At 33.0% G+C, this 13,648-nt stretch overlaps 1 protein-coding gene and 1 long non-coding RNA gene across 4 annotated transcripts in view; one reads left to right on the forward strand and one right to left on the reverse strand.

Annotated features, from left to right (window-relative positions):
* Window positions 1-13,648, forward strand: part of LOC109540307 (adenylate cyclase type 6) — a 232,004-nt gene that overhangs the window by 131,059 nt on the left and 87,297 nt on the right. For both annotated transcript variants that reach the window (XM_048665026.1, XM_048665025.1), the window contains exons 5-6: window positions 5,976-6,066; window positions 13,069-13,256. In XM_048665026.1, the coding sequence (XP_048520983.1) occupies window positions 5,976-6,066; window positions 13,069-13,256 (279 nt within the window). The remainder of the gene's footprint in view (window positions 1-5,975; window positions 6,067-13,068; window positions 13,257-13,648) is intronic.
* LOC125503896 overlaps window positions 1-13,648 on the reverse strand; it is a 309,807-nt gene that overhangs the window by 130,040 nt on the left and 166,119 nt on the right. The gene's annotated exons all lie outside the window — the stretch shown is intronic.

Here is a 13,648-nt window from a genome sequence, read left to right on the forward strand (position 1 = left end):
TTATGTGTTTATGAACGGCGCTTCGGACTTTTTCTTTTTCCCGTAAAGTCGATGCTTATGACTGCGATTAAATCGTCGATTCTTAGAATGCTGCTTATTTGAAATATTCTTTACAGATATCTCATTTTACGAATGAAAAGTAGAAGCGTTTTTCCACTTTGTACTGACTCATTTGATATTTATCTTTTCTATCTAGTTTAGAGTGCTGAAGTAATGAATTGATGTCATTTTGTTGTCGGTTTATATTTCATAATATTTTTAGTGATTTYATGTTGTRCAAATAATACAAGTATTATTTGTATACATACATATGTAGTTATGYATTGAATTTCTGCACAATAAATCTCTTTCTGARAATGGTTMAAACTTTCCTTTTGGATGACCAGTAATAATGGTCCAAAAAGTTCAGATTCCGGTTATTTGAAATTTGTAATGGTGCGTGTCGTTAAAGTAATCAGGGATTAAACGTTCACATTCAGAGKCKTCTTCTTACTAAASATGTTGATTTATGTAATGTCTAGTTTAATTTAGTATTGGCCAGCCATTAAAGAGACAAACTAATTTTGCTTCTATGCACAKTGAGTTAATTACARTTTCAAATCAGGAAGCTGATGATACTAAATTTTCATRGTGRCCATTAAAGAAAACATKCCACTTTAAAAATTTGCTGGTTTTTTWAACTAGAGGATGGTTACTTTTGAGCCTACAAGATAAAAAATTGGTCATCACAAWATCMAGCTGATAAAGATGCCCGTTGCTTTTAGTCGCAATTTACTCTGTAKGGCGAGCAAGAAAYTTSATGAAAAGCYTCTTATATTTGTTSGTTACGTATGAATTATTGTTTMATTTTTGTATTTTACTCCGTTGTTAAGATAATATGATTGAAGAAACAGACTGCTTTCGTGTCACAATAAATTAAACAAAATATATTTTGATTATTAATATAACAGGCAACAATAAATCTGCCGAAATCAGCAATGCATGCATACGTAAATAATTGTTTGAAATACCCACATTTTAAAATGATTTAAGAACAATTTTTTGATTTAAACACTTTTTTATCCGATGAACTTACTTAACTATCAACGTGCACCAACGGTCATCTTTTATTTGAATGTGAGATTTCCATGGTTTGGAGTATCAATTTTCAATAAATCAACCGTTAAGTTAAGGCAACTGTTTATCTCAAATCCTTAAATATCTATTTAGTTTTAAGTTCAAGTTTTAATTTCTCTAATCTAACTAAGTTTAAGTTCGTCTTTCCTCGCTTTGCAGCATTTTGATTATATTCTTTGTCTTATTGTTTCAACATTAATACATGCAGCTGTATTAAACATATACAAACTGGCTGCGACACGCAGCCTGCGTTCGACAGATTTTCTTTTGATTACTTTGCCACGTGCCATTTGGCCAGTGATTCGAGCGCTAAACTTTTCAAATTACTGGTAGGTATTGCTTGAAATGCTCAAATAAACAATATTTGGTTTCAATCTGAGATGTTCTATAAAATTCAGTAAGGATTTTATGTGCCAACAGTTTGAAGACAGTAACAGCAAGACATTGACTGATATTCAGTGGGACCTTAAGAACTCAGCTGGGTTATTTTTATTTTTTTTACACCAAGAAACTAATGGTAATTATTATAATGCATAGCTTAGTTCATAAAGGGATGTAGGTTTTTGCTTGTGTATTTTAAGATATTTTCGATGACGACTATACTGGAATATGAAACATCTGAAAACCAAATATGTTCAATTATAGTTCAAATATTTACTTTAATTTTTCCACATATTTTATTTGAGAAAGTTTTGAGTTTAGTGAGCCCAGGTATGTGCATTGTAACGTGAATATATCCGATCAGAACTTTTTATATTTCTCTATTAAGTCTATTTAATGTTTTTTTTAGTTGTAATTTGCTTTGTTGATTGAGTCTTCACTTTCTGACTTTGCTTCTACCTCTCCTATTTTATTCGTTTGTTTACGGGGATGAAATCGATAGCTGTTCAAATGTTTTCGAGGTTTGCTTTTCCCGATAAAAGGCCACGTGATGTGCGTTTGTAAACGGTTTTAATGAAACTGTAGTCCACTGCGAGATTATGTGATTAACTAGTTATTTTTGGAGCAGATTTTGAAAAAGGAAACGTTGATTAAAATGCAATAATCGAGGATTTATGTGTTTAAAAAGGTTGAGTCTGGTCAACAGATTAACTTTACTTGACGAACTGTAGAGTTACAGTTAAACAATAATTTCCACGAATTGACCTGTATGGATTCTATTGAATAATTGTATGATTGTTCCTGTTTCAGTACACATTTTCTTTTCGTTTTGTGAAAACTGTAAACTTTGTTTCAGTGTTCAGTCCATTGGCCACCAAATCGAGCCAAAGCTTTTGCGAAATAAAAATTAAATACTTTTTGAAATGACTAAAATCACCAATTCGTAAGCTGTTTACAATTCTATCCCACTTACTCGGTGTTTGATCATTTGTCGCCTTTAAATGTTATGTATTATTTACTTTTGAGTTCTGCTAGTTTTCAGTTCAATTTTCTTCAGTGAACAGTAGCAATATTTTGCAATTTCTTTTTGTAGACACAGTCGAGATGTATGAATGATTTTTTACTAGTTTTGTTATAACTAAATCGTTCGAATTCTTCTTGGAAAACAAGTTATTTTCATTTCAGACTGGAAACTCAACAGTGTCCGTTGAATCCTACTACATCATCTAAATAATTGGTTCTGACTTGGATTGTATCTGCCATTTACCCAATTTCGTTATCCGATAAGCGTCGAATTCTACGTTTTTATGTGCCCTTATTCGCCTCCATAAAAAATCAGCACCGCTAGTACGTAATTTAATATAAAGATTGAACTAATACGGGACCTTCCATCGAACGGATTTCGGTTTAATCAATTTTTTCAGCGTAATTTAATATGTAATGCGAAGTTTGCGCTACATTATTAAAGCATTCCTAATTAAACGTCACACATGGTATTACAGTTTACAATCAAGTAAAGTTTCACACTAAATTCCATTCAACGACTATGTGCTAATTAGTTATGAATCACCTCAGATTTACATTTCGGTGATCCCACTCGAAATTCCGCTCCGAACCTAATTTGCGCGCAACTTGATTGATTTTAAATAATTACTAACAGTTTACCTTTTTGCAAAAGCGAACACGCAACTTAATTAATCATGCATTTCAGTGTTTCCGATATTCTCATTTGGTACCGGGCTTGGAATATTCAATCAAAATTCGGTTTGAGTTTTGCACGTTATAAACATCTACCCTCAATTTAAACTTTCGTTCGGGCACATAAAGGGTGGACCGGACCAATTTTCTTTCGTTTGGAAATTTGAGCACGTCGACCCTTGACGACCCTGGATATATTCGCTAATAATGTATTTCTCGTATGAGACTAGTTTCCTGCTATTTAATGTCTTCCTGCTTCCTTCAAGAGAGTTTGCTATTTTGTTATTATTTTTTTAGCGAGTTTTCTCTCAGTTAATCCGTATTTATTCACTATAATTATTTAATTCGTTCTTTCCTTTATTTCGATATTTCGAAAAATAGTTCGCAATTGATTTCTTTGCTTTGAATTTTTACCAGAAATTTACAGTATTTAGAATTTAGTAGTATTTTGTTCATTTGGCAGCACATTTGATAAAAACTCAAACAATATCCAGATTGGAATACTAATTATTGAAAAAGCTAAAAACATTGTCAAGATGTCTCAAGTAATGGACGTTGGACCAAGTTATTCCAGTTTTGATAAAATTGTATTGTGCGAAATTCACTAATTATCATACAACAGGATGGTTTACTGCGGAGAAGCAACGAAGAAGGTTACCTGTGTTTTTCCCAAAGAACATTGTTCCATTTAACACACCCTCTATATTATTCTATACACCCATATTTGAATAAATCATGCGCAACTTATTTTTTTAAGGGAATAATTTAATTTCTCTACAACTCTTATATAATGACTATAATTTGAGACTCTTTCAAAGGTCATAATTATGTTTATTACCGCACTAATGCTTTTTTCAATTTTACGACGGGACTGGTGTGGTAATAAATTTGTCTATGATTGTCAAAATTGTGTCTTAAAATTGCACTTTCTTAAAATATACTAATAATCGTTTCTCGCTTGTTAAGTTGAGTATCTTTCGTTCACTGCACCATTTCGGGTACCGATCAAAAGCTTGCGTGAGTTAAGTGATTAATCACATACGTGAGTTAATAATATTCATATCCTACTGGTTACGGAATTAACTATTAAATGGCAGTAAAAGTTTATGATAGATAATGCTTTTTTTGTATATTTTCGAAAGTGCGTTGACTAATATACTCTTGATTTCTTCGGGCATTACCTAATGCACGTAAATGATTTGATGGCGATTTGGTAAATAAAAGTTTTTGATAAAAAACTGAAAATCTTACTCAATATTATTTCTTTGACAAGCGTTTCTTGGTTAACGCTAAATAAGCTTTCTTATCTTTTGTTAAAAGTTCAATAAGTTGGCTGTTTTTCCAGACCAAAATTGGAAAAAGTAGGTCAATGGTGTTTGATGCAATTGTTAAAGAAAAGTTTTTTCTTTAATTTACTTACTTAAAAATTACTAAGAACATGCATTCAAAATTTGATTGAACTGAAAATAATGATATATTTGTGAATTTTTTTGCCTACAATTTAACGTTTTTTTTTATCCCCTAGTGGAAAGTACGTACTTTCATCACTATTTTCGATGGCAAAAGCATCACTTTTACGCATTACAAATTATCTTCATTCCGTGTGGAAAGTAATAACTTTTGCTACGCACGCTCATAGCTTGACTTTGTCACTGACTGTCAGCTGACTGTTGACAACATTTTCAAAGCCGTTTTTTTCAAAAGCTTATACTTTTCCCGGCTAGTTTCCATCGAGGATTAAGAAAAATAGTATACGGTACGCGCGAGTCGAGATTCCGCCACTGCTTGAAGTTGACGCCCGAGGCGAAGCTGAGGGCGTCATGCTCTTGTGCCATAATATACTATGTTCTGAACAATTATCAATAGACCAGTACGCTTCCAAACAAATTTAACGCTTATAGAAAAGCTTACTCGACCGAAATGTTATAAGAATATCCTCGGACCAAGTGTGTAATGCACTTAACATTAAAAAAAGACACATTATTTGTGAAGCGCAACCACTAGATAACATCATTTGACCATCGTAACTAAGGAAACTTTTTGGAAAAAGCTTTCGCTTACGTTTACGCTTTCTCTAGGAAAAGGAAAATTATTTTGCACACTTTTCGACTCGTTATAGCGATTTTAGACCCAGTTGAAGCGACTGAATGTTTACTTTTAGTCAGTAAACCGATTTTAATTTCTTAAGCTCGCAACCTCATGGGCTTACTAGAGCAATTAAATTTCGTAATTTCGATTACCAAATTGTTAATATATCCACGCTTATTAATTATTATCGGATTTATTTAATGGGTTAAAAATACTATGAGCTAAATATTGAAGATAATTGAACAATTGAACGTCGTTGATATAGTTTGTTCGTAGATATAGTTTTTATATAAGATCCTCCAATCGAAAGTGTAAAACTGTCTTACAGAACACCCCTTTTGCTAGCAACTAACTAAAATAAAAGTGGTTTTTACAGCCCCTCAAACTCGGTATTTACGAATTACCTCCAGACAGTTAATCGCGGCAAACGCAAAAGGTAACTTAATTAAGCATACAATGCCCCGTTTCAGACATTCCAATTTTTCAAGAATTTGCATATTAAGACAAATTTTTGCCAGAGTTTTACAGTATTCTGCCGCAATGAGCTTTCATTTCAGATAATTGTGGCGAGAACAGTACCCACTTTTTGTAAATTTATCAATTTCAAATTAATTTGGTCGATAATAATGACTAAAATTTTATAAAATACAACATCTGCTTTGCAAGTTAGTGATTATTACGTTTATTTTCAGGACAGCACTGTAGTCAAAAGGGGTATCGGTCGGCGTTGGACCAGCTTAAAACAACATCCCAAATTATTTTCAGAATCGCCAAACGACAGTGGTGAGTAAATTAGAATAGTTATACAGGAAAAGGTTAAATAAGGAGTGTTCACATATCATTGTAAAACACAATTATTTAGTGCTCATTACTTTTAACAATTTTATATGTATTACGACTTAACAAGTGCAAATTTTCGAATTATACAGTTTGGAAATGACTTTACACAGCACAATAGCTAGAGGTAAAAGTACAAGCATTCAGGTTGCTTTATAAAATCATTAAAAGTCTAAAAATATCTTTATTTACGACGCTAAAAAGTCTAAAAGACTATTGACTGGCACGCTCTCTCTAGCAATAGCATTTTAAGTCGGCCATAAGTTCTTTAGCACGGCGGTTAACCCATTAAACTCTTCAACAATTCACACATCACTTTCAAACTCAAGACTAGATGGAAACAGGAGCGGGTTTTAAAAGCTCGAATTGCTTTGAACGAAAATACATGCGTTATTGAAATCGTCCAATAATAGTGGGTGCGATTTGTTAATAAAGTTTTTTTTTTAAATCGAATACAATTTAAAAGCCAAGTGAATAGGCAATTAAACCAAAGAAAACAATATTAAAAATTAATTTAAATTCTATTTATCATTGTTCTAGACTCATTATTCAAGTAGTTTCCAAGTCAATAAATCTAAGACAAAACAACATTAATTTTCAATATAAAAAAATCCATGCAATACCATATAGAATGAATTTTCTTTCAGTTGTAAAACCTTCCCTACAAATATCAGAACACCCGTGCTTTTCTTTTTACGATAGCACATCAATAACAAAATTGCCCTATTGTGTAGGAAGTTTTATCTTTTTTGGCCCGAAACATTGTAAAGGGCATACACGGTTTTAATTGAAGCTTTGTAAAGGTTTCTTGCCTCAAGGCACAGAATACGCCGTACAATTGTAGGTACTAAATTAATTGTTGTATTTAATCTGTTGGGTATAAACTATATTGCCCATCGAGATAAAGTTTATATCTTCAAATATGTTGCCATAACTTCCATAAAGTAGATCTTTGAACGTTTCATGTGGTTAATTTTGAGCGCATAAATTCATCTGGAGTATATCTACATCTAGCGTGATTAACTGAGCAAGTCAAATTTAGGTTACAATTTAAATCAAGAAAATATACTGGTGGTACAATTTTGGAAATATTTCATTTAAATATGCTAAGGAACAAGTTGTCCTGCTACAGAAGCAGTCCTCATTTACACTGCTAATCTGATAATTCCATAAAAAAATTGCAAATGAAAGTTTAAAAACAACGTAATTTAAATTATTCTAAGTATTTATTTTTTGTTGATTTATTCTCGGCTGTACCTAGGATCGGTGTTTTAAATCGATCATCTTATGTTTTAAAATATGCTCAATTTATAATTTGCTTGAGTTTACTTCCCGCTAAATAATTATTGAGGCTAAACACAGCTGTAAGTTATTCGACTTTCAAGAGTAGTAGTAAGTTACAACACGTATTTCGACTTCACTTCACTGGTAAATTTTCATAAAATCTCAAGCTTTTACTGCTGAATTACCGCATTTCTTTGGGACAAGTCTTATGACAAAGAATGAAATAAGTCATCATAAATAAATAATGTTTACGTTTTAATTAGCATTTTTCACTTTTGGCTTTATAGTATTGACCGTAGTTTTAAAAGCTTTCTGGAAATAGTTATATTTATATTTTTTAGATCAAATTTTGTATATTACTGTTACTCTTTTAACGAAAGTATATTTAAGTAGTATATTTAAGTAGTACGTTTGGAGTTTATTGAATTAAATTGAATAGCCGTGGATTGAAGAATTGCTCATGCAGAGATTTCTGGCCTTCTAAACATGAGATCAGACAAGAACAACAATTTCATATGAATAAAAAGGGAATATAAAGAAGTTATTACTTTTGTCAAAAGATAAATCAATTGCATTACAATTGACTCAAAATTCGAAATCAAAACGCATTTAGGAACCACCAGGACTGAAATCACCAACATAGCAAAACACTTTCGATCCCTAAGTTACAAGTTGGGCTATGGACATATTATTAGAACAAACGCACGGGAAAAATTAAAACGAAGATGCAAGCCACTGAACAAATCACACGCACAGTCATTCAAATTAATTAACATGCGAAGGTAGAATTATGAAAAAATTAATAGAAGACAAAATCGAAAAAGAACCTCCACAACTGGAGAATTATAGAGCCCTTGTGCCTCATAAAAGGAACAAGAGAAAATTCCGTTTCGTTCTTCCGTCGGCCTCCCTAATTTAACAATTGCGTCGGGCAAATAATTAAAAGGAAATGTACCGAAATTACATCAAGCCTTATTACTAACAGCGCTGCAAGCTAAAAACATGTGTGATATCAAATATAATGGCAAACATTTAAAAATAAAGTACCTCCGGCTGCACGTCGCTAATTATCTAATGGAAATGGAAATAACCACTACCCACATTAAAGTGTCGATTGGAAGGCTCAATTTATAAGCAGAACTGTATGAAAGTGAAAAGAATAAAACACTACGCATACATTAACAACTGCAGATAGAACAAATTCTAAAACAGAACATATTTGATTTTTAGAAACATTCTGATTTGAAATTTTCAGATTTCGAATCTTACGTGGTATGCTATTGGCCGCACACCCATTATTTTTCTTAGAAACCATCTATGCAAAAAATATTTAATGTGTTTCTTTCTAAACTCAATTCTAATGGACAATTTTGGTGGTCAAAACGATAGTTGTAGCTTTAAGTTTGGGACACCCTGTTTGCACCGGGCCGATAAATATACTGTGTCCCAAATCTGACACTCATCATTGTCCAAAATAACAAGAGACCTTTAAATGAGTATAGCAGCTCTTATAAGAACAAATAAGCATTCAAAATAATATTTCCAATTATGAGCTTTATATGGAAACAGGTTTTACTCATTTAGTATTTATCGAAACCATATGAGAAAAAAAGTTTAACATTGTCACGACAATTATCAATGGTTTATTATTTCAGGCCGATTTTTTTGTTGTGAAACATTTAATTTTGAAGATGCATCTTGCACTTATCGATTTCAATTTGGTCGCCATATAGAATGATTTCCATAAAAAGTCGTTACGATCTGAACCTGAGCATAATAGGAATTATTAGGAATGTATTTATCTCAGGATACGTATGTAAATTGTTTAGGACTTAAATTAGCACGATTATCTCACATTCAAATTTCAATTTTTGAAGAGAATTCCCTCTGTAAAGTAAATTATATACCAACTCTAATATATCTATAAGATGTCGTAGCTCTAAAGTTAAGGTATGAGGTGCTTAAAGCGTGGGTCTATTTTGAATCAATCAATATGCGGAAATGTTAGTGAAGTAAATTGTAGAGCCGTATTAGTGTTGTATTACAAGAGAATAATTACAAATCGGATGTGCGAAACGCAAATAAAGGTCTTATTGGATACATCTAGTGAAACTAAATTATATCTTGCAACGTTCTGGTGTTTATTGTAGGAAGTTGAGGTTCTGTTCGTGGTTGAATTGATGTATAAAGGACTTTAATTTCAAAACTAATCACCCTAAATATATTTTAAAGAAATTTCAACAATTAAACAAAATTTGTCGTCGTAAAAAATATGTCGACTTAGATCAGGAAAAGAAACTTCTATGACATTTTTAATTTAGCTACTTAATTTTAATTATTTAGTTTTTTATTTTACTAAGCCACCAGCCTCAACTACCATCACTTAAATATTTCAAATGGCATCTCCCACCGCGTGAGAAATCATTTTAAGGATCATAAAATTATCTATCCAATGAAGGAAGACAAAGTAAAATCGTCTGGTCAGGATTTCGAAGGCAAAATGTGTCATATGAATACCGAAATATTAATCGACAAAAAATCTGGCACTTATTGATTTTACGTTCCAAATTTATTGATGCATTAATAAAAATTAATTGCAGTTATTCGTAAGGGAATAGTAGAAATTGTTATGAAAATGTTCGCATTGCTTAGAACGTTCCCCAACATGTAAGCAAACATGCTATGCGTTCTTGTGAAATTCGATTCTTTGGCTCTCGAATACTATTGGTAGGATTTTGTAAGCAATTATTTTAACCGTTTTAAAATGACCCTATAGGAAAAGTCTAGAGGAGTCAGATCTGGAGATCTTACTGGACCTTGAAATAGAGCGACGTCTAGCTGGATAGGGAGATTTCCTTTACCAACGAGAGTTATTATATGATCAGTAGTGATTATAATTGTGTTTTCTAGAATTCCTACCCAAACATTGAGCCTACACGGAAATTGGAAACGTATCTAGATAGCCATATCTCGATCTTCTAGAAAATGTGATACAGCCACTAATATAATGTTTAGAAAATCAAACTAACGCAAATGTTACCATGCTCTTTAATAAAGGAAACCGCCATTTCCACCCAGACTGAGCTCTAGTTCATGTTGTTTTAACAGTTAGAGAGTGGTTACATTATCGGTACCCCGGCAAATAGATCAATAGACGATGTGCAATAGAATGTGCAGCAGGGATACCGGATCTGACTCCTCTAGACTTTTTCATATGAGATAATTTGAAAAATATTGTTTTTGCAAGCAGACTTTAGAGATGGAAATAATACATCCAAACACTACCACCCACAGTCATCGAGAGCAATGAAAAAAATCAGAAATTACCCAAAAAGTTCACGCAATAAAGACACAAGAAATGGAAAATCTACCGGTTCTGACAAAATAAACGTTGAAGTACCTAAATTAATAGCAGGAAACGAAAGCAATAGCCTGGACTTAATAACATCTGTTGAGGATTATTTGTCCTATTATTAAAAATGCGTACTACCGTATCTGGCAACATTGCATAAAAACGTTCGATGAGATGTCAATAAAAATATATAGCAGAACCACGCAAAAAGATTGTTTGATACATCTTTGTGCAGAGTGCGCTAATCCTAAAAAAACGCAAAATACAGTCCACTACAAAACACCAGCAAGAGGGAACATCATTTAATAATATATATAACTCCCGCAAAATACGATCAGATTAGCTAAGGTCAACATTCACAACAAAACTTCCAAGAAAAGTCGGTTGTCCCATCATCTTAAAACTTGCCTCAAAAGCATTCGTACACGAATATACAAGAAGTGCAAATAGTTGATAAATAACATTAAATTTGGATTCAGAAACATACATTGTACATTTTTGCGGACTTCCGAAAGGGCATTGATCGCGTTCACCATCAAAATATTATCGAGATTCTGCAAACAACCGGGGTCCACGAACAGGACCTCATTTCATAACTCGCTGGCACCAAACGGCCGACGTTAATATAGAACAAGCAACATCGGAAGACATGTAGATTAGGGAAGACCGACAGGATTGTGTTCTGTTTCCGCTTCTATTTAATTTGTACTACGAGTCGATATATKCAGAGAARCATTAGACGAGAAGCAAGGGGGAATTRAGATCAACGATCAACAGAACCACGATCATCAGGTACGCTGACGACACGGCCATAAAAGCAAACAACGCACAAATCTCMAAAATACAATAAATGCAGTAGTGTGTAAGAGAGAAATGYTCTGCCTSATTCTGAATATCTCRAAACCCAAAATAATAGTCAAGGTACAAACAATTGAATGAACAATTGATCATCCAGTGCATTTCGAGAGAAATACTATCAAGAAAGCGAGGAATGTTTTCATGCTCATAAGTGTTACATTGTTTACAAGATCAGACCTTAACATAAGATTTCGAATTTGTATGGTTAGATGTTACATTTYCTYTATCTTACTCTACGGGTCTGAAASATGGACGATGGACTCAAACAGAGAAAAAATAGAGGCTCTTAAAATATATACACATTTCATAGACGAATGCTACGAATTCAATGGGTACAAAGGATCACTGACGACAGAATACTCCAACGCATGGGCAAACAAAAAAAATAACGATGGCTAAACACCATCAGGGAGTGATGTGCTGAGACAAAAAAATACGAATTACTTCCACTCATAACAGAGGGTAAAAGATCAGTAGGAAGACGCCAAAATTCAAGATTGAAAGATCGGTTATTGAAGAAGGTTAGACGGCTCATCCACACAAATATTTGGTGCTGCAGTTTCCAAAGCAAATCGGCAAGCTTCAAACGAGAGGGCGCAGTAAGAAGAAGTTTAGACCTTTATTTATTAGTAAACAAGAAAAACCGAATATCACAAGAATGAATAATGTCAAATTTTGATTAATGCTAGTGAAGACTTTGAAAAGAAAGTATACTATTGCCTCGTGAATAATGTAGAACATTTTGAACAATTCATAAAATAAAATATAAACATGAAATCAATAAATTATTAGGTATTTTGTAGATTTATTTTCTGTCTCGACATGGCACAATTTTTCTGCTAAATCCTGAGCTAGTCATCCGATTTTACATTTTTCTACACCTGTGGATAGAGAATTTTACTAATTCTCTTCATTTATGTGTAACTGGGACGGGGATACCATTGGAATTGTTTTACATTTTGGCAGTTGGGGGCACAGGGCTGACTGTGAGAATTAAATAGTCGACATTTTTGTTGTATATGTTATACTGAATTGTTTTGTATGTTTTACTGCGTTTAATTTCCAATCTAAGTGCAAGATAGTTATTTTATTGTGATACCCTTTTAATGGTATAAACTCTGCTTTATCGAGAATGTCATGAAAGTTTATGGAGGATAAACCCGACATGTCGTCCTAATCCTATTTGTTGGCTTCGCCTTATTATGACCGCCAATGTTTAATCCAACGTTAGCTGTAAATATGATACCTGTCCTACTAACCAATCGCAATTAGCAACTCCAAACTTAATTGCACGGAAATGTTACAAAGCTGAATATTGTCCGTAATCGCGGACGTTTCTTATTCGGATTTTGGGTTTTGCTAAATTATTATTTGTGTGTTTGGTACATCTAGCATGCTGCTGCCCCCGTTATTTTGTGTTTTTAAATATTTTTACCCATTTCTGTGTGTTTCAGGCACCGACACAACCACTCCTCTTTCAACTCCCACGTCCACAGCCACAACCAGCCCATTTTCGGGTGGCGGCGGCACATCGGGAAGCGTTGGAGTATCAGGAGGTGAAATTACCAGGAAAAGTAACTGGCAAGTGATTGAGCATTTTGGTTCCAAAGACAAAGGAAGTTTATCTTCAAGTTTAATAGCGGTAAGTTTTGAAATTTTACTTCTTCTGTAGCAACATCGCTTCTGACTATTGAGTGTTTATCTAATTTAATATGTTTTACTCATTAGGCTAAAGCTGTTTGGCGTTCTGTTGTTCTGCACTTATGCGAAAAATATTATTTTAGGTCATTGCACTATTGCCAAACCTATTTTACTTACTTACACTTAGTTTGGTTGAAAAACCCCTATTTCTTTAGACATCAGTAAAGCGCGGAATATATGCAGTTAAATTCAATCAAAATATGCGCATATATATGCATAATTTTTATTCCAAATATGTAATTATATGCATTTATTTGGCCAAATATGTAATGGTATGCATTTATTTAACATGTGAAATTACTTTTAAAAACATACAAACATTGATTTGATGGA

This window comes from Dendroctonus ponderosae, unplaced genomic scaffold, assembly GCF_020466585.1.
Source record: "Dendroctonus ponderosae isolate FM_Combo_2020 unplaced genomic scaffold, Dpon_F_20191213v2 Dpon_F_20191213_3, whole genome shotgun sequence".
Taxonomy (NCBI): domain Eukaryota; kingdom Metazoa; phylum Arthropoda; class Insecta; order Coleoptera; family Curculionidae; genus Dendroctonus; species Dendroctonus ponderosae.